This window comes from Heterocephalus glaber, unplaced genomic scaffold (assembly GCF_053883595.1).
Source record: "Heterocephalus glaber isolate CG9 unplaced genomic scaffold, H.glaber_assembly_v1.0 deba00001719, whole genome shotgun sequence".
Classification (NCBI taxonomy): domain Eukaryota; kingdom Metazoa; phylum Chordata; class Mammalia; order Rodentia; family Bathyergidae; genus Heterocephalus; species Heterocephalus glaber.
The window spans coordinates 1,334,775-1,361,400 of record NW_028258432.1 but is presented as its reverse complement, the minus strand read 5'-3'; the positions used below and the strand labels follow the sequence as shown (position 1 = coordinate 1,361,400).

The following is a 26,626-nucleotide window of genomic DNA, read 5'->3' as shown; positions in this document are numbered from 1 at the left end:
CAGCACTACCACTGAGCTACACCCCGACCCAGGAAAGTAACTTTGAAATGACTGATCTGCTTCCTCTCCTTTGGTTTTGCTTTCTTCAGTCCTTCTCAGTCTGTAACTATAACCTCTTCTGCTCAGCTCACTGGAATATTTATTCTGTTCTATGAAAGGAAGTGTTGACTGATCCTAGAATAGCAAATAAAGCCAATTAAGATCTTTAAATTGTTTGGGCTGGGGATTTAGCTCAGTGGTTCCACCACCTGCCTGGTAAGTGCAAGGACCTGAGTTCGATCCCCGGTACCAAAAAGATCTTTAAATTGTTATAATTTTGTCCTTTAGAGCAATAAACCTGTAATAGAAAGTAAACTTTTCTTGAGTTCTGTGAATTGTTACAGCAAATTACTGAACCTGAGGAAGGATTGAGGGAACCTGCAACTTGTATCCAACTCAGACAGAACTGTGGGCAACCTGAGAATCCATTGCCTTCCATTGGCATTTGGACTGGGGAAATCTTGTTGAACTGAGACCTTTCCCTGGGGAATCTGCTATCTCTGGGCAAACAGCATCAGAACTGAGTGGAAATGAAGCACATACATCTGGTGTCAGGAATTAGTGTGGGGAAAACACATCTGAAGATGGAAGTGTTGTGAGGAAAGAGGAGATAGGAGTTTTTGCTTTCATAATCCAAAAGTGAAAAAAAAAATTCAATATATTGTGGTTTCCTCTTGGCTAAGTACTGTTATAATTAATACTTTTAAGTACATAAGGGATCAGTAGCACTTAACCTTTATTGAGTCACAAGCATCTCTGAAACTCCCTGTAAAAGGTTTCACATAAAATCCCATATTGCATTGCAGTTATACACACCCACTGATGCCCTCAGGGACACACCCAGACCAGGGAGCCCAGATGAAGAATGGAGAAGACCGGAAGGGTCTTCCGACATGTAAATGTAAAATTACAACTTTTAGCCCATAGTTTAAATTTTTTTTCTTTTTCTTTGGCAGTGCTGGTGAATGAGCCCAAGATCTTGGGATACTAGGCCAGCATGCTACCAATGAGCTATATCCCCAGCCCCATAGTTTAAATTTTGAACCTTACAGTCCCAGTTGTCTTCTGAAGCTCAGTAGTTGAAACCATTGAACAAATTTCCTTCTCTTGAATTAGTGCACACAGAGTTGCCTGAAGTGGAAAAAAATTAGTTCCTCATTAGCTTCTCTACTATACAGTGCCTTGGTTAATGTAACAGAGTCTTTCAATGACAACCTCTTCCTCTCAGTGGACACCAGAAACCTCTTAAGCTACATTCCCAGAACAGAAAAATCTCCCAGCCAGAGAGAGAGGGAAAAAAAACAAGAACATATGCAAGAAACATTGTTCTTCCCACAGCACAACAAACAATGCATCCTCTTACCTGCATGCAATGAGAAATCAATCCATATACAAGGAGTCGATCATTGTGGAACAAGGACGGAACCTGGGCTGGGGCCTGCAGGGGCTCCTGTGCATCTGCACTAAGTTGCTGCCATTTGATGGAGACAGAGTGGCAACTTGGGGAATGTAACCTATTCATTTGGTCTTCTATCTATCAATAAAACATAAGTTATTTCTCTTAATGTTATATCTAAAAAGTAGTAACTTATCTGGGCATAGTGGTACATGCCTATAATCCCAGCACTCTGGGAAGGTGAGGTAGGAGGATCACAAGTTCAAACCCAGCTTAGGCAATTTAGCAATTTAGTGAGACCTTGTCTCAAAAAAGAAAGGTGGTGGTGTCGGGGACATAGCTCAGTGCAAAGGTGCTGGGTTCAATTCTCAGTACCAACAAAAAAAAGTAAAGTAACCGCTGAAAATTACTTTCTATCCCATCGGGATTTTCCAGCTCTTTGGTTATTGTTCCCCTCCCCCCACCCCTTCTTCCTGCTACAGGGGAATTTCCCAAAGAGATTTTATTTTTTATTTTTTATATTTTTGGTACCGGGGATAGACCAAAGAGATTTTAAATAGAATTTTTATTAATGGTACTATCACATCATTTAAATTTGCAAAGCATCCTTAAAAAGCCAGGTATGGTGGCTCACACCTGGAATCCCAGCACTTGGGAGGCTGAGGCAGGAGAACTGCTGTTTGAGACCAGTGTGGGCTATACAGTGAGATGCTGTCTCAAAAAAAGCCAAAAAGAACAACAGGTGGAAACTTTAAAATATCCTAAAATTAGTACCAAAATGTAGCTTCAATAAGAGTAGATTCCAGTTATAAAAATTAATCCTATAAACAAAGCACTTGAATAGACATTTCTCCAAAGACATGCAAATGGTCAAGATACATAGAAAAAGGTGGCCAACATCATAGTCATCATGCAATCAAGAAGATATGACTTCGGGCTGGTGATTTAGCTCAGTGGTTCCACCACCTGCCTCACAAGCACCAGGGCCAGAGTTCGATCCCTGGTACAAAAAAAAAACAAAAAAAAAACCCAACAAGAAGATATGAGTTCTAACTTGATAGGATGGCTATTAAAAACAAAAATGGGAAATAATGAGAATCAGGGAAGGCACATGCTGGGAATGTGAAATGGTGCAGCTGCTGTGGAAGATGGAATAGCAGATCCTAAAAAAACAAATTAAACAGAGGGGCCAGGGATTTAGCTCAGTGGCACTGCATCTGCCTCACAAGTGCAAGGTCCACAGGTCCACAGTTCGACCCCTGGTACAAAAAAATTGAACAGAATTACCACAGATCAAGTAATTTCGCCCCTGGGTACATAACCAGAATTGAACACAGGAACTAATGGACACTTGTACGCTAAATCTCCCGCAAAATCATTCACAAGAACCCAAGGGTCCACTAATGGATGAATGGTAAAAATTTGATATCCAAAGAGACAAAGGTTTTAAGGTTCCACTTATATGAGACAGTTAACAGGCAAATTCACAGAGACAGAACAGAGAGTAGAGGCTATAGAAGGAGGCAATGTGGAGTTACTGTTTGGTGGCTACAGTTTTTGTTTGGCATGATGAAAAAGTTCTGAGCGAGATGGAGGGATGGTTGTGGTACACTACAACCATGGTGTAGGTACTCTACACCATTAAACTGCACACTGAAAAATGGCTGGGGAGGTAGCTCAGTAGTGGAGCACTTGCTAGCATGTGCAAGCCTCTGAGTTTGATCCCCATCACAAAAGGAAAAAAAAAGGTTAAAATGATAGAGCTTATGTATCTTTTACCAGAATAAAAACTGAAACCCAGCATACAGCCTATCTTCAGGATCTGTAGGGTATGAGTGCTAGGATTCCTCAGACACCAAATCTGAAGATGCTCAAATGCCTCATAGAAAGAGGTATCATATTTGCTAGAATCTATGAACACCCTCCATCATACTTTTAATCATCTTTACATTACATATACTACCTGATACCGTGTAAATGCTATGTAAACAGTTGTCATACAGTTCAGGGAATACTGTCAATTAAATGTTTGTATATGTTTAGAACAGACGCAAACTTTAAAAAAATCTTTTCTCATCTGTACTTGGTTGAAACCCTGGATGTACAACCCATGGATAGGAAGGGTGGACTGTATACTTCATATAAAAAATTTCATCTATGAGCCAGCAGGATGCTGCATGCCTGTCATCCCAGCACTCTGGAAAGCTGAGGCAGAAGAATCACAAGTTTAACCCCACGTTGCACAATTTAGTAACTTGGTGAGACCTTGTCTCAAAATAAAACATTTTTAAAAGAGAAAAAAATTAATCTATGACATGTCATTATAAGGAGAAATCAAACTATTAGTTGAGTAACCACTATATTCTGGCTAACTACAAAATTAGCACAACCTAAGGGTAAGGTTCACATCTTTGGCAGCTTTTGAATCTGAATAGCGTCTCTATTTATTCATGAGAATACAGAAGTTACTGCCAAGAAGACAATATTTCCACATGTAACTACATAACTAGAAATAAGATGTTTAAAACCATACCTGTTTTTTCCAGCTGTGTTCGGATCTTGAGTTAAAGTATTCAAACACTCCAGCACCACACTGGGCCAAGTTCCTTAAGACGTGACGATTGGCTGTAGGACTGAACACATTTCACGGCTTAATTTTCCACACATTTTAGGCACATTTTTTTTTGAAGTTTTAGGGTCAGTTTATTAAGTTGAATGGTGAAAGTTATCAGAAGAATAGTCTCCTGAGAGTTATTTTTTCTTAGAAAAAAAAGAAAAGAACATTAAAAGCCTCTCAGCACAGCCACAGATGCTGTGGCTGTGGAGCTCTCCGGAGATGGTGCCTCGGTCCTCTGAGCCACTCCCTCGGCCAGCGGGGTTGTGGTCTGGGTCGTCCTCAGCATCCTCCAGCTCCAAGTCATCCAGTTCCTGGAACAAAGACTCATCCACTTCCGCATTACTTCCAGCATCCTCCAAGAACTGGACATCAGATGTGCTAGGCACGTTTTTGAAGTACATGTTAACAATGTTGAGAAAACTCACAGCTTTACGGGAGAGCCACTGCATGAAGAAGGATTTACTCCTCTGTAGCTGAGGTTAGAGTTAATATGGGGCTGGGGATGATAGGTATACAGCTTGCCTAGCATGCGTGAGATCCTGGCCTCAATCCCCAGCTCAATTAATCAATCTGTCAATCAATCAATTAATCAATCAAGATATAGTATTTAAAAACAAACAACCCAAAACGGTATCAGAATGATATTTGCTAAAGATATCAACCTAGTTTCAATAAATGTCAAAATTACCTGAATTTGATGCCAAAGGCCAAGAACTAGCAAGAGTAAATGAAACCCACATCTTAATATTTGACATACATGGGGCCGGGGATTTAGCTTAGCAGTTTCGCTGCCCTGCCTGTGTGAAAGCGCAAGGTCCCGAGTTCGATCCCCAGTACAAAAAAAAAAAAATTGACATACATCTGCATACCAAAAGCTATAAAGAAACAACTCTCAACCATGTGTGTGGTTCACACCTGCAGTCCCAGTTGTGTGGGAGGCTTAAGCCAGGAGGGTCACTTGAACCAGAAATTTTTTTGTTTGTTCATTTTTCTTTTTTTGAGACAAGGTCTTGCTTTATAGTTCAGGCTAGCGTTGAACTCACTATGTAGTCCAGGCTGGTCTCTAACTCTTGGTAGTCCTCCTGCCTCAGCCTCCCAAATGCTAGGATTACAGACATGTGCCACCATGCCTGGCTGAACCAGGAGTTTTTGACCGGCACAGGCAACACAGTGAGATCTTCACTCAAACAAATAAAAAGCCAAGTAACTCTTACTCTGGCAAAGAATATCATTTTTTCATCTTTGACATTTAAATGGCAGTGTCTTAGTTTCTCTCAATACATAAGACCATAAGAACTCCTGGCCCAGTGTGGTGGTGGTGGCCCAAGCCTGTCTCTTTGGGTGGCTGTGGTGAAGGGTTATAAATTGGAGCACAGCCTGGTCATTTAGTGATTTAGTAAGACCCATTTAGTGATTTAGTAAGTCTCTGGATGGGCTCTCAGCAAGGAAGGCAGGAACAGGTATCTGCATCCCACGTGCTGCTGCAAGCTCAGCAGTAAGGTGGACAAGAGGTAGGGACACTGTGGGGGTATCAGGAGCCACAGAGGCCTGTGAGGGGTGGGCTCTAGGGAGCACATGGGTGCCCTGGCTCCTAGAGCACCAAGTAGTTGGAAGTTGGGGCTCACTCAGAGACAGGGCAGGAACCCCCAGCAGTGTACTGAGGAACAGAGACATCTGCTGGGCTGCTGCTCTGCAAAAATAGCAGGAAGCCCCCTAAGCTCTTTGTTTTCTCTATGTGGATGTCTTTGGGAGAGGGAGTAATTCCAACAGTTATGGAGTCTCAGCCTCCCTTAGAAAAGATTCTATTCACACTACCAGGTTTGGAAATGCAAATGCTCACAGCAGCCAGCTCAGAGACAAGAGGGAGCAAGGCAGGGGAGAGGGATGCAGTGCCTGCTGAGTCCAGTCAGCCAGCAGGAGCTATACCAGGCTGTGTGGGATGGGCTGCACACTTGACTGTTATGCAAAATAATAACCTTTAGTAATCCTGTAACTCTGATGGCAAACCTGTTAGAGACTGAGTGGCAAACTACAACCTAAAGCTCATTTTTTAATTGCAAAGTGCCAACACTGCAACTAAACTTGAATACTGAGGTTTTCAGTTTAGAAAAAATAACTCTACATTAACATCTTTTGTCTTAAAAGAAAAACATAGTAACACATGTGCCATGGGTTTGCCACCACTGCTATAACCTAATAGGTATTTTCATATTCACCTTCATTTTACAGAGGACATGTTGAACAATTTACCCAAGGTCACAGTTAACAAATGAGTGGCTCATTTGAGATCCAGGCAGTCTGGCCCAGAGCCCAGAGTTCAGCCCCTCCGTGATAATGGATTCTATTATGTACTTATATCAGCTTCCCAACTTCTAAAATTCCTGTGCAAGTCAAATAAAAGACCTGCCCAAGCCAGGCATGGTGGTTCATGCCTGTAATCCCAGCACTCAGGAGGCTGAGACAAGAGGATCTCTATAATTTAGAGGCCGCCTGAACTACAAGGTAAGATGCTGCCTCAAAAGACAAATGAAAGTGGGCTGGAGATTTTGCTCAGTGGTTCTGCTGTCTGCCTCGCAAGCGCAAGGTCCCGAGTTCAATCCCTGGTACAAAAAAAAAAAACAAAGAAAGAAAGAAAGAAATCAATTCAATCAATCAATCCCTGCCTGCAGATAGCCTTTGCACTGGGTGGACAACAGGTCTCTGACTTACCCAGTCCCACAGGTGAACAGCCTGGTATGGAGGACATTTCTCTTTACAAGCTTCAGTGTCAGACTCTCATTCTGGAGGTGCCCATCAGATATGAGGAGGACATTCCGGACTCCTTGAGAAGGGTACAGTAAACCCAAGTATCGGAGTGTTTTCCAGAAGTCTGTGTTCCCCATGGTAGGTGTAGCAGACTACAGGACATCAAGTTAAAGATCATTACTCACTGGGGTGTGGTCGCCCTTCATGATAACCTTCACTGAAATATGTCTCCTAGGGAGGGTTTAAAGCTACATGGCCATGAAAAAATTTTTTCCAAATTATACATTTGCGGAACAACTACAGTCACATCCTTCTAGGTTATTTCATGGACCATGATAATCATATCATCATTGCTGGGCATTCATTCAAAGAATGATCGTGCTGGGAAAAAACAGCCATTGTACCACCACTGGGTGGGCCGCTGGGACTGAGGTGGTGACTGTTCTCCGCTTTCTCTAGACTGAGGGACAGAAAACAAGGGACTGAAGAAAACCTCAGCATGCTAAGCTGATCCTATCAGTGCTGGGACCATGGTCAATTCTTCTCTTTTTATTTTTTAATTTCAAATTTTTTTGCCAGGCATGGTGGTGCACGCCTGTAATCCCAACACTTGGGAGGCAGAGGCAGGAGGATCACTGTGAGTTCAAGGCTGGCCTGGGCTACATACTGAGTTCAAGTCCAGCCTGAACTACAAAGCAAGATCCTGTCTCAAAAAACCAAAAAAAAAAAATTCCAATTTTCTTACTAATCATTTTCGTTTTATTATTATACAAAGCCACCGCTGTGGTTTCGATAAGTGTCCCCCAAGGCCCATGTGTTGAAGGCTTGGTCACCACCTGGCAGTGCTACTGGGAGGCAGAACCTTTGGGAGGTGGGGCCTACTAGAAAGACAGTAACCACTGGGGAAGTATCCTTAATGGGCATATGGGACCCTTTCTGTACCTCTGCTTTCCAGACACCATGAAGTAAACAGTCTCATTCCACCATGATACACTGTACTGCCACAGGGCCGAAGCAAAAGGTCCAAAAGACCAGACTTCTCTGAAAATAAACTTTCTCTCCTTATAAGTTGATTTATCTCAGGTATTTGTTACAATATTGGAAAGCTAACACATCTACGACATAGGGATAGAGAGGGTTGTCTTACCTTAATGAACTCTGTTGGCACATTGCTGTTTGTGATGTGCTTAGGATATGAAAATAACTCTTTGTAACCTGTATGATAAGATTGGCATGAAGTGGTTCAATTAAACATTCACTGGATTGACTATGAGCAAACAATAATGCTACTTTATACCACCGCTGCCACTATAAAGAATACTATATATTTATGTACATACTTTTCTCTTTAGAAATCTGTGTGATCATTGTCTTTTTTGGTAAAGGGGATCAAACTCAGGACCTTGTGCTTGCCAGGAAGGCACTGCGCCACTGAGCTTCATCCCCAGCCCTCTATGTGATCATTTTAATGTATAAAGCTCACCACAGTACATTCTAGAGTATGTACGTTATGCACTTTACTGTGTCTGGCCTCATTCCTGGGACCTTCCTACCCAGAGACCAAGGGTCCTGCATTTGGTTCAGTTGATAATAAGAGTAGTAATATTTATGTCTCTCCTACTACAGAATGAGCCTTGTTTTAAGTCCTTTCCATACATTAGCTCAGTCCTCACAACAATACTATGAGGCAGGACTGTTACCCCAGACTGCAGATGAGGAGTAAAGGGACCCAGAGTTCCAGTGGCTTGCACAAGGTGACAGGTGGGATCTGGACCCAGGGGATCTGGCTCCACAGAGTTTTCTTCCCCGCTCTGTGGTGCTAGGGATGGAACCCAAGGAGCATGCCAGCCAAGCTCCATCATTGAACAGTGCCTTGCCCTTGGCCGCAGAGCTATTGTGCTTATGCTTGTGCTTGGCTACCTCCCACTCCCCAAACAAGGTGTGGTGCTAAGAGTCATCAGTTTACACAGCATGCGCTTGTGTTAAGGAAGAAGCACACGTGGCACTGGGGACAACACATACTTACTTGTGCCAAACTGGACGACATTTACTTTTTGTTCCTCACCCACCAAGGACAGTGCATACAAGGCAATTTGCTTGGCTTGTGTGAATGTTACACCCTCCATGGAATTGGAGCAATCAAGACAAATAACCACTTCATTTTTGTTGGCTGGGCCAGGGAGGGTGGCATCGAGATCAGGTTGAAAGACAAGCATGCAAGCCTAAAAGGAGAGAAAGATGCTCGGTCAAAGCTTCTTGTAACTCAATCTGGAAAACAACTACTTGTAAATTCTAAAACTTTCCAGTAAGGTAAACTAACCCTAAAAAAGAAAAATATTCAACAATAAGACAGTCTAGTAGGACTTCATATAAAGAATAAAATGGTAGAGCCAGATATTCCAATGTAAAAGAAATAAACTTCTGAGAGGTCAGGAATTAATACAGAATTAATCTGTGAAAAATCATTTGGCATCAATGTTATAAAATGAATATATAGTATGCCTCTCTTATACAGATACACTATTCTAAAAGAAATATAAGCCAGGCATGGTAGTGAACGCCTTTAATCCCAGCACTTAGAAGGCTGAGGCAGGGGGATCTCCATGAGTTTGAGGCCAGCCTGGGCTACATAGTGAATTCAAGGCCAGCCTGAACTACATACGGAGACCCTGTTTCAACACCCCCGCCCCTACAAAAGGATCTCACCGTGATCACTAAAAGATATACAGGTACCTCTTAATTAACCACAATATGAAAATACAATTACTACCCCTCATGTTTCAGTTTTTATTCTAAGAGAAGAAGCAATTCTAGCCAGGCGTGGTGGTATATACTATGCGAAGCTGAGGCAGGAGGATCCTAAGTGTGAGCTCAATGTGGGCAATTTAGCAGGACCCTATCCCTAAAATAAAAAAGGTCAGTGTGAAAGGCCCCGGGTTTAATATCAATATTGTTGTGGAGTTCCTCATGACACCCAACAGGTCAATGTCTGCTCGGGTTGACTCAGCAGGTAGAAGACTGCTAACTCCAAGGAGCCAGAACATCTTGAAGATGGGATATTTTGCCAACTTCAGCAGAGATGGGCCTTACGGGAAAACAAGGAAGCTCCCTAGGGGACAATTAAGATAATAGTTAATTATTTGGCCAAACTGTCACCATGCGTTCCTTGCCTGCCTTGCTACCTAAAACAAATACCTGTGCTCACTAAAACTCTATGCCTTTGTTGTTCCTCAATAAATCTGGGAGTCTGAGTCAGTTCAGGGCTCCATTTCAGTAGGGTTCCCAAACCCTCCTCAAAGATATTCTCTGTCTCTCCTGTTTTTCGTTCCTCTGTCAGGGCATATTGTGAAAAATAAAATAAAGCTACCCTTTGTTACAACCACATTAAATAGTCTTATAATTTTCCACTATTTAAAAAATATACAGACTATCAGCCATTACAGGTTAATATCTAATGACAGATTTTCTTTTTAGAGGAGATTAAGGTAAAAACTATAATCTTTACATAGGGAAATAGGCTACACAAACCTTTTGGCTGAAGCCTCAGAAGTCTGTGATTCCCCCACCCTCAGTGGTATTGAGCACTGATGGAACTCATGGCCTGTGCATATCACTGAGTTATTATTCATTCGTTTTTTTGAGACAGGATTTCACTACTGTATATGGTTCAGGTTGGCCTCGAATTTGCAATGATCCTCCTGCCTCAGCCTCCTAAGTGCTGGGATTACAGGCATGCCCAGCAGAACTTTGTGATTTTTTTTGAGAGGGGTGGGGTTACCTAGGATGGAACTTGGGACCTTGAACTTGCTAGGCAGGTGGTACACACTGAGATAAATCCTTGGCCCTGTGACCTTTTTTTTTTGGAATGGTGGCAAAGTTTCACATTTATTTGTGTTTTTTTATTTGTTTTGTTTTTTGGTACTGGGGTTCGAACTCGGGACCTTGTGCTTTCGAGGTAGGCAGCAGAACCACTGAGCTAAATCCCCAGCCATAGTTTTACATTTATTAAAGGTAGGAAAAAACCAGAAGGGTAGGGGAAAAAATGGGCTCTGCAGAGTGAGTTTGGGCTGAATAGAAAGGAAGGGAAAAGGGAGGAAAATTAAAAATAAAAATATACCATACATCGTAGGGTAAGCTACTATGAAGAGGCATGAGTCTGTGATTCCTGACATAAATATTTTTGATTGAGGAATCTTAGAGAATCAGAGTTCACTAGATAATGCTGGTTTTTCAGGTCTATCAATAATTTCCAAGCTTATATTTATTCTGAAGCATTTTTCCAATAGTGTCTCATACTTCTAAGAAAGAAAGAGTATACCTCACTTTCTTTTTCTGGATGTTTTTCAACCCACATTCTTGGGAGATACGCATTAGACAAACCGATGTGGAGAGAAAATCCATTGCTGTCTAAGGTGCTCCCTTCCATGGTGCTAATTACAGCTCTGCAGTCTGTGCGCTACAAAGCAAACAACCATACAACACAGTAAATAATAGTGTAACACCGTGTCATCAATGTGCACTTACCTGTCAACTAGCAAACTTTTGTATAGTTTAAGTAACTTCAGTAAGAGTCAGCAATATAGCAATATATTCCAAAATCATGAAATGTAAGTTTCAGACCTATGATCATTATCATGTCCAGCACTCTCCTGAAATTCTCCCATCCAAGTACTAACCAGGGCCAACTCTGCTTAGCTTCTGAGATCATACGAGATCGGGCGTGTTCAGGATGGTATGGTCACAGTCCTCTCCTGATATTCTAAGGTTGACTTACATTGTCAACTTTAGGTAAGCTAGAGACAGTCTAAAGTATGATCTAAAGATTAACAATTTGTATATTCAGTTAATTTATCAGAATATGGCATGGACTCAGATAGGAAAACAGAACATGCAATAGAAATTCTAAAATTAAAAAAAAAAGAAATTCTAAAATTGTAACTTTTTGGTAAATTACCTTTCATAAATATCAAACAATTTGAAAATGTAGATGATAAGGATTAAAACAATAAAGATAGCATAGTAGGTTATAAAATCGTCTTTATCTCTTGATTTCTCACTAAAGGAAACTGAAGATTACTACTTGGAGAAATTCAACTGAACAGAATCCAGACTAGCGAGTGCTGGTGTAATGGAAGCATGTCTTTATAAGGCTGCTTCCCAGAGGCAGGTGAAGAAAAGCAGGCATTCTGTGACATGGACTCCTGAACTACCCCACCAACACCCTACAGCTGCTAACTAACCTCCCTGCATCCACAGAGTGCCTCCACACGTTTGGGGGAAGCCTCCATGACATGAAATATGGGAGCAACAGCCCGGGATTTAGCTCAGTGGTGCTGCCGCCTGGCTTGCAAGCACAAGGTCCTAAATTCGATCCCTGGTACTAAAAAATAAATAAATAAATAAATATGAGACCAACAAACAAAATGCCAAAAAGGGGGGAGGGGAGAAAGAAACTCAAAGAGAAGATACACAACACAGGAAACAGAAGAAAAAAATATATTTAAAATGTTTCTAAGTGGTGCTGTTGCTTGCCTTGCAAGTGCAAGGTCCCAAGTTCGATCCCCAGTACCACCCCCCCCACCTCGCCAAAAATGTTTCTAAACCAGGAGTGGTAGTGCACGCCTGTAATCCAGCGCTCGGGAGGCTGTGGCAGGAGGATTGTCATGAGTTTGAGGCCAGCCTGAGCTACATAGAGAAAGCCTGTCTCAAAAAAACAAAAATAAACAAAAAAGAGAGACAAAAATGATAGCATATTCATGAGATGTAGTACCTACATGAGGGTATTATAAAAGAATAAAAAACAGAAAAGAGCTCCAATTAACAAAACATAGGAGACAGCCAGGTGTGGTGTTGCGTGCTTGATATTCCCGCTATCTTGGGATGCTGAGGCAGGAGGATCAATAAGTTTGAGCCTAGCCTGGGCAACTTAGTGAGATCTAGTCTCAAAAATAAAAAAAATAAAATAAAAAAGAAGTGAGAATACAGCCCAGTGCCAAGGCCTTGGATTAAATAATCCCTAGTATCTGTATGGGGTAGGCAACCACCACAAGAGAACTGAAACAAAAATTTCAGCAGCATAGTTGGAATAGAAAATTGAAGAAAATCACTGAGAAAGTAGAACAAAAAGACAATAAAGTGAGTAATAGGAGGGAAAATGTAACAAAACATAAGTCTCACACTAGGGTACACTTGATTGAAAGATATTACTGAAGAACAAAGATATAAGAGAAGAACAAGCTATTTTATTGATTGATTGACCGAAAGAGATGGGGATGAGAGCATAGTTCAGTGGTAGTGCTCTTACCTAGGCATGTGTAAGATCTTAGGTTCAATGCCCAGCACCAAAAGACAAAACAACAAAAACTAGGCAGAGTTTCACCACGTTGCTTAAGCTGGCCTCAAATTCCTGAGCTTTGCCTCTGCTTGCCAAATAGCTGGGACTACAGGTATATACCACTGTGCCCAGCTGGTACAGCTTAGTTTTTAAAAAATATTATAAAATTTCCAAGAACTAATGGCCACAATGAATTCATGTACAATAAATAAATACCACATAAGAAATTTCAGAATCCCAGGGATGAAGATCTGAAACTCTTAGATAATTTTAAAAATTAAAAATCACATACAAGCTCTGCGGTGGGTTTGCTGTAAACTATGGCCAGCGACAGCTGGTTGGGGTTGGGGGGATGCAAGAATGGAGTGGAGCGATGTGTGGCCCAGGCCATAATAGGCAATTCGGGGAGTGGTGCATCATGGAAAGCAACCCCAGGGCCTTAAAGCTCATTAAAGGATTTGGTTGCCAAGGTGCCCAAGCAGATGAAATACAAAGTTTAGAGCCTGAGAATTTTGAAAAATTAAAGCCAGTTCACGGGTTAATTTTCCTTATCAAGTGGCAGCCAGAAGAAGAACCGGTAGGTTCTGTGGTTTAGGACTCCAGACTTGACACATTATTTTTGCCAAACAGGTAATTAATAAGGCTTGTGCGACTCAAGCCATTGTCAGTGTGTTACTGAACTACACCCATCAAGGTGTCCATTTAAGAAAGACATTGTCAGGGGCCAGGGATTTAGCTCAGTGGTTCTGGCGCCTGTCTCGCAAGCGCAAGGTCTCAAGTTTGATCCCTGGCACCAAAAAAAAAAAAAAGAAAGAAAGACATTGTCAGAGTTTAAAGAATTTTCACAAAGTTTTGATGCAGCTATGAAAGGTTTGGCACTGAGTAATTCAGATGTGAGTCAACAAGTGCACAATAGTTTTGCCAGAAAACAAATGCTTGAATTTGATGCAAAGACATCAGCCAAAGAAGAAGATGCTTTTCACTTTGTCAGTTATGTTCCTGTTAATGGAAGCTATATGAATTGGATGGATTAAGGTCCTTGGACCAATTGATTTAGGTGCATGCAATCAAGATGACTTGATTAGTGCACTAAAGTCAGTCATAGAAAAAAGGATACAAAAGTACAATGAAGGTGAAATTTGATTTAACTTAATGTTAAATTGTGTCTGACAGAAAAATGATATATGAACAGAAGATAGCAGCGTTACAAAGACAACTTGCAGAGGAGGAACCTATGGGTACAGATCAGCGTAATAATATGCTAAGTGCTAATCAGTCAGAAGTTGCCAAAAATCAGATGCTTATTGAAGAAGTACAAAAATTGAAAAGATACAAGATTAAAAATATCAGAAGGAAGCACAATTATCTGCCTTTCATTATGAAATTATTACAGACTTTAGCAGAACATCAGCAGTTAATACCACTTGTAGAAAAGGCAATGCAGAAAAAGTTCAGGAAACCAAATGAAGAGGATGCTTTAGGATATGTAAACAGTTCTGCATCTAAACTTATTCTCATGGAAACCATTAAGTTTAAGGAACTTTGAGCAGTGTCCTAATTGACTCAGTGCACATTTGGCAAAAGTACCAGTCTGTCTTGTCTTTTTTTTTTTTTTTGGTACTGGGGATTAAACTTGGGTCCTTGTGCTTGTGCAGCAGGTGGTGAAACCACTGAGCTAAACCCCCGGCCCCATAGTCTGTCTTGTCTTTAATGCAAGGATCCATAAACTTTTCCCCGACCTGTATCATGTGCATGTATTGTATATTAAATAAGTGACACTAAGAGTGCTTGCCTAAATTCTATTATTTGACATCGGAGCTGAGAACTCTTGTTGGTACTTTGGATATATAACTATAGTCATGAACCTTGGAAATACACAAATGATATTCTCTACCTGTTATGGTTCTAATTGATCTTTTAATTTTTTTTTTTAGCTTCCAATTTATAAATGTCAGCTCTAAATTAAGTTGGATCTTCTGTCTTTATCATTAATGGAAAATCAGTATTTCTGTCTTTGATATGTTTTGAGGTTCTTAAAACTGAATTTTATCTTATACTAATTATTTGATTTTTATGCAGATACTTGAAAATAAAAGTACAGTTTCCAGTGATTTTCAGTGATACCAATAGAAAAAGGTAATAAATATTCCAATTTTATTTTAACAAACAGAAAAAAATCACACACAGAAACATGGAAAACAAATATCACTGAACTTCTAAAAAGTAATCTTGGAAGCCAGAGGATAATGCCTTCAGGATTCCAGGAGAAGATGATTTCCAACTCAGGACTCCACAGCTCCCTAAAGGGTCACGCATGCACAGGTAATGAAGAAACTTATAGACACTACCACCCATACACATCCAGGAAGATGGCAGAGGGTGTGCTGCCAAACTGAGAAAAGAAAACAAGGAAAAGGACAGAGATAGAGTGGGGTGGGGGGAATTGAGGGGCAGAGAATTTGTCTACAATGCATGAGGACCTGGGTTCAGCCCCCAGCATAACAAGAAAGAAAAAAGATGAGAATAAAAGGCTCCCCTAAAAGGAACAGTAAAGGGAGGCTGGAGGAGAAGCAGGAGCAGGGAGGAAGGGAGGTTATAGAAAAAATAAAGTAAATGCATTATTTGTGGCATTCATCAATGTGAAAAATAGTATTGAAAGGAATTTTACTGATGTATTAAGAGAACAGGAGAAGAAACATGCTGGAAATCAAGCAAATGAAAATGGTAATTTACCTCAGCCTCATGAAAAGCTGTGATTATAGACAGGCGCCACCATGCCCAGCTTCCATTTTTAAAAAAAATTATTTTACTGGTACATTTTAGGTATACAGTACATTTACATTTATCATTGGGTGTTTGTACCTGTACGTGATGTATCTTGGTTCTTATTTTTTCTCCATTATCTGTGCGCCCTTCACCCCCCGCACCCTTCCCTATTTACATAGATTTCATTTCCATTTTTTTTCTTTTCTCATACTTTTTCCTTTTCCTTCTTTCCCTTCCCCTTCCCCTCCCACTTCCCCTCCCACTTCCCCTATCCCTTTAGACTTTTTCCTATTTCAAATTATAAATTATTCGTTTTAATCCTTATTTACACTTTGTTTCTCACACCAGAGAAACTATTTGGTATTTACACATGTGTGTCCTATTTATTTCACTTAAGAGTATGGCCTCAATATGCATCCATTTAGCTATAAATGTCTCTAGTTTCTCGTTCTTTTTTTTTTTTGTATTAAATTCTTTCATTGGTACATTGTAGGTATACAACACAATTACATTTCTCATTGGGAATTGTACCTTTACATAATGCATCTTGGTTCTTATTTTTTCCCCATTCCTAGCCCTCCCTTCACGCCCTCCACCCTTCCCTATTTACAAAGACTTTATTTCCATTTTTTCCATTTCTCATCATTTTTCCTTTCCCTTCTTTCCTTTCCCCTGCCCCTCCCACTACCCCTACCCCTTTGGACCTTTTCTTCCTATTTTACATTATCGATTATTCATTCTAATCATTGGTACATTTTAGGTATACAATATAATGACATTCATCATTGGAAATTTGCACCTTAACATAGTCTCTCTTGGTTCTTATTTTTCACCCTTGCCCAGCCCTCCCTTCAACCCCTTCAGTCCTCCCTATTTACAAAGATTTTGTACCTATTTTTCCATTTTCTCATTTTTATTTTTTGTTTTTTTGTTTGTTGTTCTTTTGGTACTGGGGATCGAACTTGGGACCTTGTGCTTGTGAGGCAGGCACCGGAACCACTGAGCTAAATCCCTGGCCCTCCATTTTCTCATATTAATCCCATTCCCTTCTATCCTTTCCCCTAGCCCTCCCACTTCCTTCCCCTTTGCCCTTTTTCTTCCTATTTCACATTACCTATTATACATTTAGTCCTTATTTACACTTTCAGTTTCTCACACCAGAGAAACTATTCGGTATTTACACAAGCGTGTCCTATTTATTTCACTTAAGAGTACTGCCTCAATGTGCATCCATTTAGCTATAAATGTCTCTAATTACTCATTTTTTATGGCTGAGTAGTATTCCATTTTATAAAAAAACCCCACATTTTCTTTATCCAGTCTCCAGTTGATGGGCATTTGGGCTGTTTCCAAGTTTTAGCTATTACAAACTGTGCTGCTATGAACATGGGTGCACATATATCACTGTGGTATGATTCTTTTAATTCTTTGGGGAAGATCCCCAGCAGTGGAATAGCAGGGTCAAATGGGACTTCCAGTCCTAGTTCTTTGAGGTACCTCCATACTGATTTCCACAGTGCTTGCACCAGTCTACACTCCCACCAGCAGTGGAGCAGGGTTCCTCTTTCCCCACAGCCCCGCCAGCATTTGTTATTGGTTGATTTCATGATAGCAGCCATTCTTTCTGGAGTGAAGTGGAATCTCAGCGTTGTTTTCATTTGCATCTCCCGAATGACCAGTGATGTTGAACATTTTTTCATGTATTTATTTGCTATTTCTACTTCTTTATCTGAGAAATGTCTGTTCATTTCAGATGCCCATTTTTGGATTGGGTCTTTAAATTTGGGAGGTCTGATCTTTTTAAGTTCTTTATAGATTTGAGATAGTAGACCTTTGTCTGAGGAAGAGCAGGTGAAGATTTTTTTCCCACACTGTGGGTTGTCTCTTCACACTGCTGGTGGTTTCTCTTGCTGTGCAGAAGCCTTTTAATAAGAAGAGATCCCATTTGTTGATTGTGCTAGTTCACGGGCAACTGAGGTTTTGTTCATAAAATCTTTTCCTACACTGATGTCTTCAAGGGTTCTACCTAACCTCTGTTCCAACTGGTTCAGAGTTTCTATTTTAATATTTAGATCTTTAATCCATTTCGATTTTAGTTTAGTGCATGGTGAGAGATATAGGTCTAGTTTTAATCTTTGGCAAGTTGAAGCCCAATTTGTCCAGCACCATTTATTAAAGAGGCTATCTTTCCTCCAGTGAGGGTGTTTGGCTCCTTTGTCGAAGATGAGATGGCTGAGTGTGTCTGGCATTGTTTCTGCATCTTCTAATCTGTTCCACTGGTCCTCAAGCCTTTTTCTTTGCCAGTACCATGCTGTTTTTATCACAGTAGCTTTGTAGTAGAGTTGCAGGTTGGGGATTGTGATACCCCTTGCCATGTTTCTGTTACCTAGAATTGCTTTTGCCATTCTGGGTCTCTTCTTGCTCCAGATGAATTTTTGGATTGTTTTCTCGAGGTCTATGAAGTATGCTGCTGGGATCTCAATTGGAATTGCATTAAATCTATATAGCAGTTTTGGAAGTATGGTCATTTTCACTATAGTAATCCTTCCTACCCAGGAGCAGGGGATGTCTGTCCATTTTCTGATATCATCTTCAATCTCTCTTTTCAGAGTGCCATAGTTTTCAGAGAAGAGGTCTTTGATTTCTTTCGTTAGGCTGATTCCTAGGTATTTCAGTTTTTTGGATGCTATGGTGAAAGGAATTATTTGCCCTGTTTCTCTCTCAGTGAGTCTGTTGTTCGTGTAGAGGAGGGCTATTGATTTTTGTGTGTTAACCTTGTAACCAGCTACTTGACTGAATTTGGTTATTAAGTCTAGAAGACTTTTGGTGGAGTTCTTGGGGTCTTCTATATAGAGTATCATGTCATCTGCAAATAATGACAATGTGACTTCTTCATTACCTATCTTTATTCCTTTTATTTCTTTCTCTTGTCCAATTGCCGTGGCTAATGTTTCCAGAACTATATTGAACAAGAGTGGTGATAGTGGACATCCTTGTCTTGTTCCTGATTTTAGTGTGAAGGATTTCAGTTTTTGACCATTTAGTATGATACTGGCTGTTGGTTTTTCATAAATGGCTTTTATCAGTTTGAGGTAGAGACCATCTATTCCAATTTTTTGTAGGGTTTTTATCATAAATGCATGTTGGATTTTGTCAAATACTTTTTCTGCGTCTATGGAGATAAGCATATGGTTTTTGTCCTTGGCTCTATTGATATAGTGTATTACATTAATTGATTTTCGTATATTGAACCATTCCTGCATCCCTGGTATGTATCCCACTTGATCAGGGTGTATGATCTTCTTGATGATCTTCTGCATTCTATGTGCCAGTATCTTATTAAGGATTTTTGCATCTATGTTCATTAGTGAGATTGGCCTATAGTTCTCTTTTTCAGTTGGGTCTTTCTCTGCTTTGGGGATCAAGGTGATGCTTGCTTCCAGGAATGAATTTGGGAGTATTGCTTCCCTTTCAGTTTCATTGAAGAGTTTAAACAGTAGTGGCAGCAGTTCCTCTCTAAATGTCTTGTAGAATTCAGCAGTGAAGCCATCAGGGCCAGGGCTTTTCTTAGTTGATAAGTTTTTAATTACATTTTCAATTTCATTGGTTGATATTGGGTTGTTCAGAATTTTTAGGTCTTCTTCGTCCAACTTTGGTAATTCATATGTATCTAGGAATCTGTCCATTTCTTCTGTGTTGTCCATCTTATTGGCATATAGGTTCTGGAAGTAGGTATTGATGATCCTCTGGATTTCTGCTGGGTCTGTTGTCATTTCACCCTTTTCATTCCTAATTGCATGGATTTGGGCCTTTTCTTTCCTTTTTCTGACAAGGTTGGCTAAAGGTTTGTCAATTTTGTTGATTCTTTCGAAGAACCAACTCTTGGCTTCATTGATTTTTTGTATCATTCTCTTAGTCTCCATTGCATTGATTTCTCCTCTGATCTTTATAATTTCCTCCCTTGTATGAGCTTTGGGGTTGTCCTGCTCTTCTTTTGCTAGAAGCTTGAGGTTCAGCATCAGGTTGTTTAATTGGGCTCATTCTGTTTTCCTAATATGCGTATTCACTGCTATGAATTTCCCTCGTAAGACAGCTTTCATTGTGTCCCATAGATTCCAATATGTTGTATTGTCATTGTCATTTAATTGAAGGAACTGTCTGATTTCTTCTTTAATTTCCTCTGTGACCCATTGGTTATTCAGAAGTGTGTTGTTCAATTTCCACGTGTTTATGAAATTTTTTGAGTTTCTTTTGCTATGGATCTCCAATTTCATCGCACTATGGTCTGATAATGTACCGGGGATAACTTCAATTCCTTTGCACTTACTTAACCATGTTCTATGTGTGAGTATGTGGTCTATTTTTGAGAATGACCCATGTGCAGCTGAGAAGAATGTGTATTCTCATTTAGTGGGGTGGAAGACTCTGTAAACTACCTGTTAAGTTCATTTGTTCAATAGTTCGATTGAGTTCTAGTATTTCATTGCTTATTTTTTGTCTAGTTGATCTATCTATTTGTGACAGTGGGGTGTTGAGCTCCCCCACTACAATTGTATTAGTGCATAGATGACTTTTCATGTCCGTTAGTATTTGTTTTATATAGTTGGGTGGACTAGTGTTTGGTGCATAGATATTTATGATTGTCATCTCTTCCTCTTGGATTCTTCCCTTTACAAGGATGTAGTATCCTTCTTTGTCTCTCTCAGTCAGTGTTGGTTTGAAATCCATCCCCTTGATCTGCAAAGAAGATAGCTACTCCAGCTTTTCTTCGGGTTCCTGTTGCATGGAGTATTGTTTTCCACCCTTTAACTTTCAGACTATGAGTTTCTTTTTGAGTTAAGTGTGTTTCTTGTATGCAACATATTGTTGGATTTTGCTTCTTGACCCATTCTTCCAGGCTATTTCTTTTGATTGGTGAATTGAGACCATTAATGTTGATGGTTATAACTGAAACGTACTGACTTGTCATTGCCATGACTTTTTCTTTTTGTTGGGTTCTCCCCCTTTACATTTAATTTCTTGTCATGCCAGATGGGTTCATTCTGCTTTGCTTCCTGGGGTTGTGATCCTCCATGTCTGTTCCTAGGATATTGTGTAAAATTCTTTGGAGTGCTGGTTTGGTATTCACGAAGTTCCTAAGGTGCTCTTTGTCATGAAAGTATCTTATTTCTCCATCCATTTTGAAAGATAGTTTTGCAGGGTACATCAATCTGGGTTGGAGGCTGTTTTCTTTTAGGGCTTGGAATATGTCACTCCAAGCTCTTCTTGCCTTGAGGGTTTGTGTTGAGAAGTTGCTGTGATTCTGATGGGCTTTCCTTTGTATGTGATTGGTTTCTTTTCTCTGACTGCTTGGAGAACTTTGTTCTTCTGTTGTGTTTCTGGAATCTTAACAATTATATGCCTATGTGTAGATTTTTTTTGATCAAGGCTATTTGGAGTCCTATATGCCTCACTTATCTGTATGTCAAGCTCTTTTCCCCTTCTTGGGAAGTTTTCTGCCATTATTTCTGTGAAGAGATTTTTTATGTCATCTGCACTCTCTCCTGTTGCTTCATTGAGCCCAATCAGTCTTATGTTATTCTTCTTTGCATCATCTAGCAGCTGCTGGATTGATTTCTCATGTTCCCTTATAATTTTGAAGCAATTTTTCTTTTCCTGGTCACTAATTGCAATCTTATCTTCTATATGTGTAATTCTGTCCTCACATTGGCTCATTCTGCTGTGTAGACTTTCAATGGAGTTTTTCGTGTCCTGGCAATCTATTTGCATCTGTTTTACGGATTCCATGTGTTTCTTATGTTGGGATTCCATCATGTTCCTCAGCTCCTCTCTAGATTTATTAATCATGTCTTGCACTAGGGGCACAATTTCTCCTGTTATCTGAGAAAGTATTTCTGATTTCATTTTTTCCAGATCCCCTTTTGTTGCCAGTTCAGTGGGTCCAGGTGGTTGAGTATCAGAGTGTTCCATCTCATTTCCCTTTGGGGTTGCTGTAGGTGATCTGGAAGTCTGGTTTTGAGACTTATTTACATGTTTTCTCATTTCGACTGGGCCAGGGGTTGTTAGCGCCTGCACGGATTACCTCCTCTGAGCTGGGTGAGGTGGGCCAGGGGCCGCGAGCAGCGGGAGGGATGGTGGCCGGGAAACCCCTTCTTCTGGACCAGGAGCAGTGGGATGGCAGCTCAGAAGCTCCTCCCTCTGGGCTCGGAACGGTGGGAGGGATGGTGGCCTGGAAGCTCCTTCCCCTGGGCCAGGAGCAGCGGGACAGAAGGTAGCCCAAAAGCCCTTTCTTCTGGGCTGGGAGCAGCGGGAGGGATGGTGACCGGGAAGCCCCGTCCTCTGGACCAGGAGCAGTGGGATGACGGCTCAGAAGCCCCTACTTCTGGGCCAGGAACAGCGGGACTCAGTACCTTGGTCTGGTGGTCTGGTGTCCTCTGCGTCTTTGCAGTGCAGAATCAGGTGGCTGCCTGTCTGCAGCGGGGTGATTCGGTGTCTTCCGCATGACTCAGGACCTCGGTAGGGCGTGCACAGACCTTCCTGTGTGCAGTGGGCTGATTCAGTGTGTTCTGTGCGACTCAGGACCTCGGTAGGGCATGGACAGACCTGCCTGTCTGCAGCGGGCTGATTCGGCATGTTCTGTGCAACTCAGGACCTCGGTAGGGCATGGGCAGACCAGTAGTTTCTCATTCTTTATGGCTGAGTAGTACTCCATTTTATAAAAAACCCAAATCTTCTTTATCCAGTTTCCAGTTGATGGGTACTTTGGTTGTTTCCAAGCTTTAGCTATTACAAACTGTGCTGTTATAAACATGGGTACATATATCACTGTGGTATGATTCTTTTAATTCTTTGGTGAAGATACCAAGTAGAGGACTAGCTGGGTCAAATGGGACTTCTAGCCCTAGTTCTTTGAGGTGTCTCCATACTGATTTCCACAGAGGTTGCACCAGTATACACTCCCACCAGCAGTGAAGCAGTGTTTCTCTTTCCCCATATCCCCGCCAGCATTTCTTATTCGATGATTTCATGATAGCAGCCATTCTTTCTGGAGTGAGGTGGAATCTCAGTGTTGTTTTCATCTGCATCTCTCAAATGACCAGTGATGTTGAACATTTTTTCATTTGCTGCTTTTACTTCTTTATCTGAGAAATGTCTGTTCATTTCAGATACCCATTTTTGAATTGGGTCTTTGAATTTGGAGGGTCTGATTTTTTTCAATTCTTTGTATATTCTAGATAGTAGACCTTTGTCTGAGGTACAGCTGCTAAAAATTTTTTCCCACTTTGTAGGTTGTCTCTTAGCTCTGTTGGTGGTTTCTCTTGCAGTGCGGAAGCTTTTTAATCAGATGAGATCCCAGTTGTTGATTCTTTGTGCTAGTTCCCGTGCTGCTGAGGTTTTGTTCATAAAGTCTTTTCCTATGCTAATGTCTTCAAGAGTTTTACCTAACTTATATTCCAGGAAGTTTAGTGTTTCTGTCTTAATATTTAGATCTTTAGTCCACTTTGATCTTAGTTTTGTGCATGGTGATAGGTATGGCCCAGCTTCCATTTTTTGATATAATAAAATTAATTCTAAAATAAGAGCTCTTTTTTTCCCCCCATTAAGTTTATTGGTACATTTTAGGTATAAAATATAGTTACATTCATCACTGGGATCTTGTACCTTTATATGATGTATCTTGGTTCTTATTTTTCTCCCCTTCCCCTGCCCTCCCTTCACCCCCTCCACCCTTCCCTATTTGCAAAGACTTTGTTTCCATTTTTTTTTCTTTTCTCATATAAAATAAGAGCTCTTAAGAAATCAAAGATTCACTGACCTTTTGTTTCAATTCATGTGTATCACTGGAAATGAAGTCAATCACGTATGGCATCTCAATACACACAGTCAAAGAGAAGCTACCAAAAGTCAAGAGAAGGTTGTCAGTCTAATACCTTAACTTTTCTACCTAAAGTTGTTACAAAAAAAATTTTTTTTTGGCAGTGCTAAGGAACAAACCCAGGGCTTGACACATGCTTAGCAAGCACTAACGCAGTCCTTCAAATAATTTGAAATGAAAATTTAAACCACAAAACTAATATCCAGTTGGATAACAGATAGGTTTTACATTTCAAGTACTAACCTTTGCTTTGTTCCTGTTTCCTTTATACAAATCTTCTCTATGGCATCCTGTTAAGAGAAAAACGTGTATATAACCGAGTATCCACTATGCTTCACAGTGAGCTCTAAACTGAAGGCAACCTCAGCAAAGCCACAGCTGACGGCAGCACCAGAACTTCTAACACACAACTTATACCAGGATCATTCCTGACCATTCTGACAGAGATTTTCAGTTCCATCTGTCTCCCCGCACCGCCACACACACACAGAAAGAAGTCTGGAAGGGATACATGCCAAAGTAATAACCAGTACTTATCTCGGGGCAATGAAATTAAACATGGTTTTTACATTTCTTTCATTTGGTTTATTTGCATTCTCTATATTTATCTAATTCTTTGAGATGAACCACAGCACAGATACAAAAATGTTTTGTGTGACTGAAAAGAAAAATATTATGCTCATTGAACATGTCTGTTTATTCTTCTGGTTTTATAAATACTACACGTGTCTAAATGCACAAATCAATGATTTTGACTTTCCATCAAGAAGTTTGTTCTAGACATTTCTTTCCTTTCCTTTGGTGTTGTTTTTGCAGTGGTGGGGATCAAACCCTGGGGTCTCCCACATGTTAGGCAAATGCTCTACCATTGAGTTGTGGCCATAAATGCTCCTTTACATCTCAAACACACAAACCTGAAGGTTTTCATTCAAAGCCTTGTCCTGTTGCCAGGGCGCCACAGAGGCAGGCATGAAGAAGACAGCAACTGGGCCTCGAATGCTGAGTTCCGTAATGTAGGTAATTTTGATGAGAACCTTAGCCTTTGGGGGTAAGTTTCCAACACTTACAGTAAAAACATCCTGAAATAGAAACATATATATGACTGAGCTTGCAATTCAAAAGCTTTGCCAGCTAACACCTCCTTGAATTACAACCTCCCACATTGTTCCCTAGAAAACGGTAATAGGACCTAGAAAACACATTGGTGGAATCCTAGAGCTATTCAACAGTGACAGAGGCAGAGCAGCATCTGAGGGAGGCAGAGGAGAGGTGGCCCTTGGTGGCTGAGCTGGACAGTCACTCAATGGACTCTTCCCTGTGGTCATGCAGCTGTGTGCCCTGCTGCACGGAGGCCACAAGAGCCCTCCCCACAAGGGAGGCCTTGAAACCTTCATGGATCCAGCACTGGTGCCTTCAGCAGCTGCAGAATGAGACCAACATTCCCCAAGCTTGTTCTTCATTTAATTCTCTTACCTGTAGTACATTTTAAAATTTATTTTTTAGAAAAAGAATTTATCTGTCTTTCCGTTTGTTTTTTTTTTGGTACCAGGGATCGAACTCGGGACTTTGCACTTTTGAGGCAGGTGGCGGAACCACTGAGCTAAATCCCTGGCGGAAGAGATCTTATTTTAAAATGTATCTGTCTTTGAGTGGGGTACTGATATCCATCATATAAGTGGTAACCTCATGACTGGCTAGGGTAGAAAAAAGAGAAGGTAGATATACATATTTCTTCCTGATACCTACACAGAGGCCCTCTCAAGTGCTACTTCATATAATTAGGAAAATCTAGTATATTAACATCAAGAATATAGATGTTAATGATTAGTGTAGGCTTAAGGGTTAAATTATTACTTTTTTTTTTTTTTTCGGTACCAGGGATTGAACTTGGGTCCTTGCGCTTACAAGGCAGGTGCTGGAACCACTGAGCTAAATCCCCGGCCCTAAATTATTACTTTTAATATCAAGGATATCCACTGTGTGATGAAAATAAACAATGGGAGTACAATTATTATTTTTATTTGTTATGGTACTGGGATTTGAACTCAGGGATATAACCTTAGTCTTTTTTTATTTTTACTCAGATATGGTCTCTCCAAGTTGCTCAGGCTGGCTCTGAATGTGTGATTTTTCTGCATCAGCCTTCCAAGTGGCTAGACTTATAGGTGTGTGCCACCATGGCTGGCTCTGAAGGGACAATTATTACAGTTAATAGTGGAATCCTTTAAAGAAAGTGTATTAAAGCCCAGGTTCATTTGAGAGTGTGTGGACTTGGCAGGTCCATTTCTAGGTAGAATAAAGGTAGCTGCAAGATGATGTCACTTTTGTTATAACACACTGGACAATTAATAAAGTTATGACTTGTCTTGAATCCATCAACCAAATGAACTGAATTCCAGAGTGACAACCCTCTCTGAGGACAGATGGGACATGGGAACTCTGTGAATTCCTACAGGGTGAAAGCAGGCTACCTTGTTGGCTTAGAATAACTGGGAACTTCCAACCCAAGAGGAGTTTGCATATTCTCATAAGCTTTTCTCCACACTCTTCCTTCTGCTGGGTCCACTAGAAAGAGTGGGTCAGCCAGAAGTCCAGAGAAAGCACTCGTCATAGGAGCAGTGTGTGGCAGGTGGCTGGCAGCTGCAAGGGGATAGGCATGGATACCACACTCTTCCCTGGATTCTGGGGAAGGACAGCAAATTCTTTCACTTCCCACACACTGCAGGAAGGGGAGAAGCAATGCAGGGATCAGAAACCTTTCCTACTCCAGAGACCAGGTAAAGCTCCACTGCTTCAGGACAGAAGCAAGAGCTACCTTGCCATGAGAAAAGGGAACAAACCCTCCTGGGCCCA

The 26,626-nt window shown here is 40.8% G+C and overlaps 1 protein-coding gene and 1 pseudogene across 2 annotated transcripts in view; one reads left to right on the top strand and one right to left on the bottom strand.

Annotated features, from left to right (window-relative positions):
• The window catches only part of Parp4 (poly(ADP-ribose) polymerase family member 4), a 105,739-nt gene that overhangs the window by 27,899 nt on the left and 51,214 nt on the right, over positions 1 to 26,626 (bottom strand). For both annotated transcript variants that reach the window (XM_004854895.4, XM_021236388.2), the window contains exons 18-27: positions 24,688 to 24,852; positions 24,017 to 24,063; positions 23,714 to 23,792; positions 11,116 to 11,253; positions 8,824 to 9,019; positions 7,945 to 8,012; positions 6,762 to 6,949; positions 3,969 to 4,068; positions 1,403 to 1,573; positions 1,090 to 1,170 (exon numbers count right to left, since the gene is read on the bottom strand). In XM_004854895.4, coding sequence (XP_004854952.1) covers positions 1,090 to 1,170; positions 1,403 to 1,573; positions 3,969 to 4,068; positions 6,762 to 6,949; positions 7,945 to 8,012; positions 8,824 to 9,019; positions 11,116 to 11,253; positions 23,714 to 23,792; positions 24,017 to 24,063; positions 24,688 to 24,852 — 1,233 coding nt within the window. The remainder of the gene's footprint in view (positions 1 to 1,089; positions 1,171 to 1,402; positions 1,574 to 3,968; positions 4,069 to 6,761; positions 6,950 to 7,944; positions 8,013 to 8,823; positions 9,020 to 11,115; positions 11,254 to 23,713; positions 23,793 to 24,016; positions 24,064 to 24,687; positions 24,853 to 26,626) is intronic.
• LOC106010227 (ubiquitin carboxyl-terminal hydrolase isozyme L5 pseudogene) lies at positions 13,878 to 14,677 on the top strand (annotated as a pseudogene).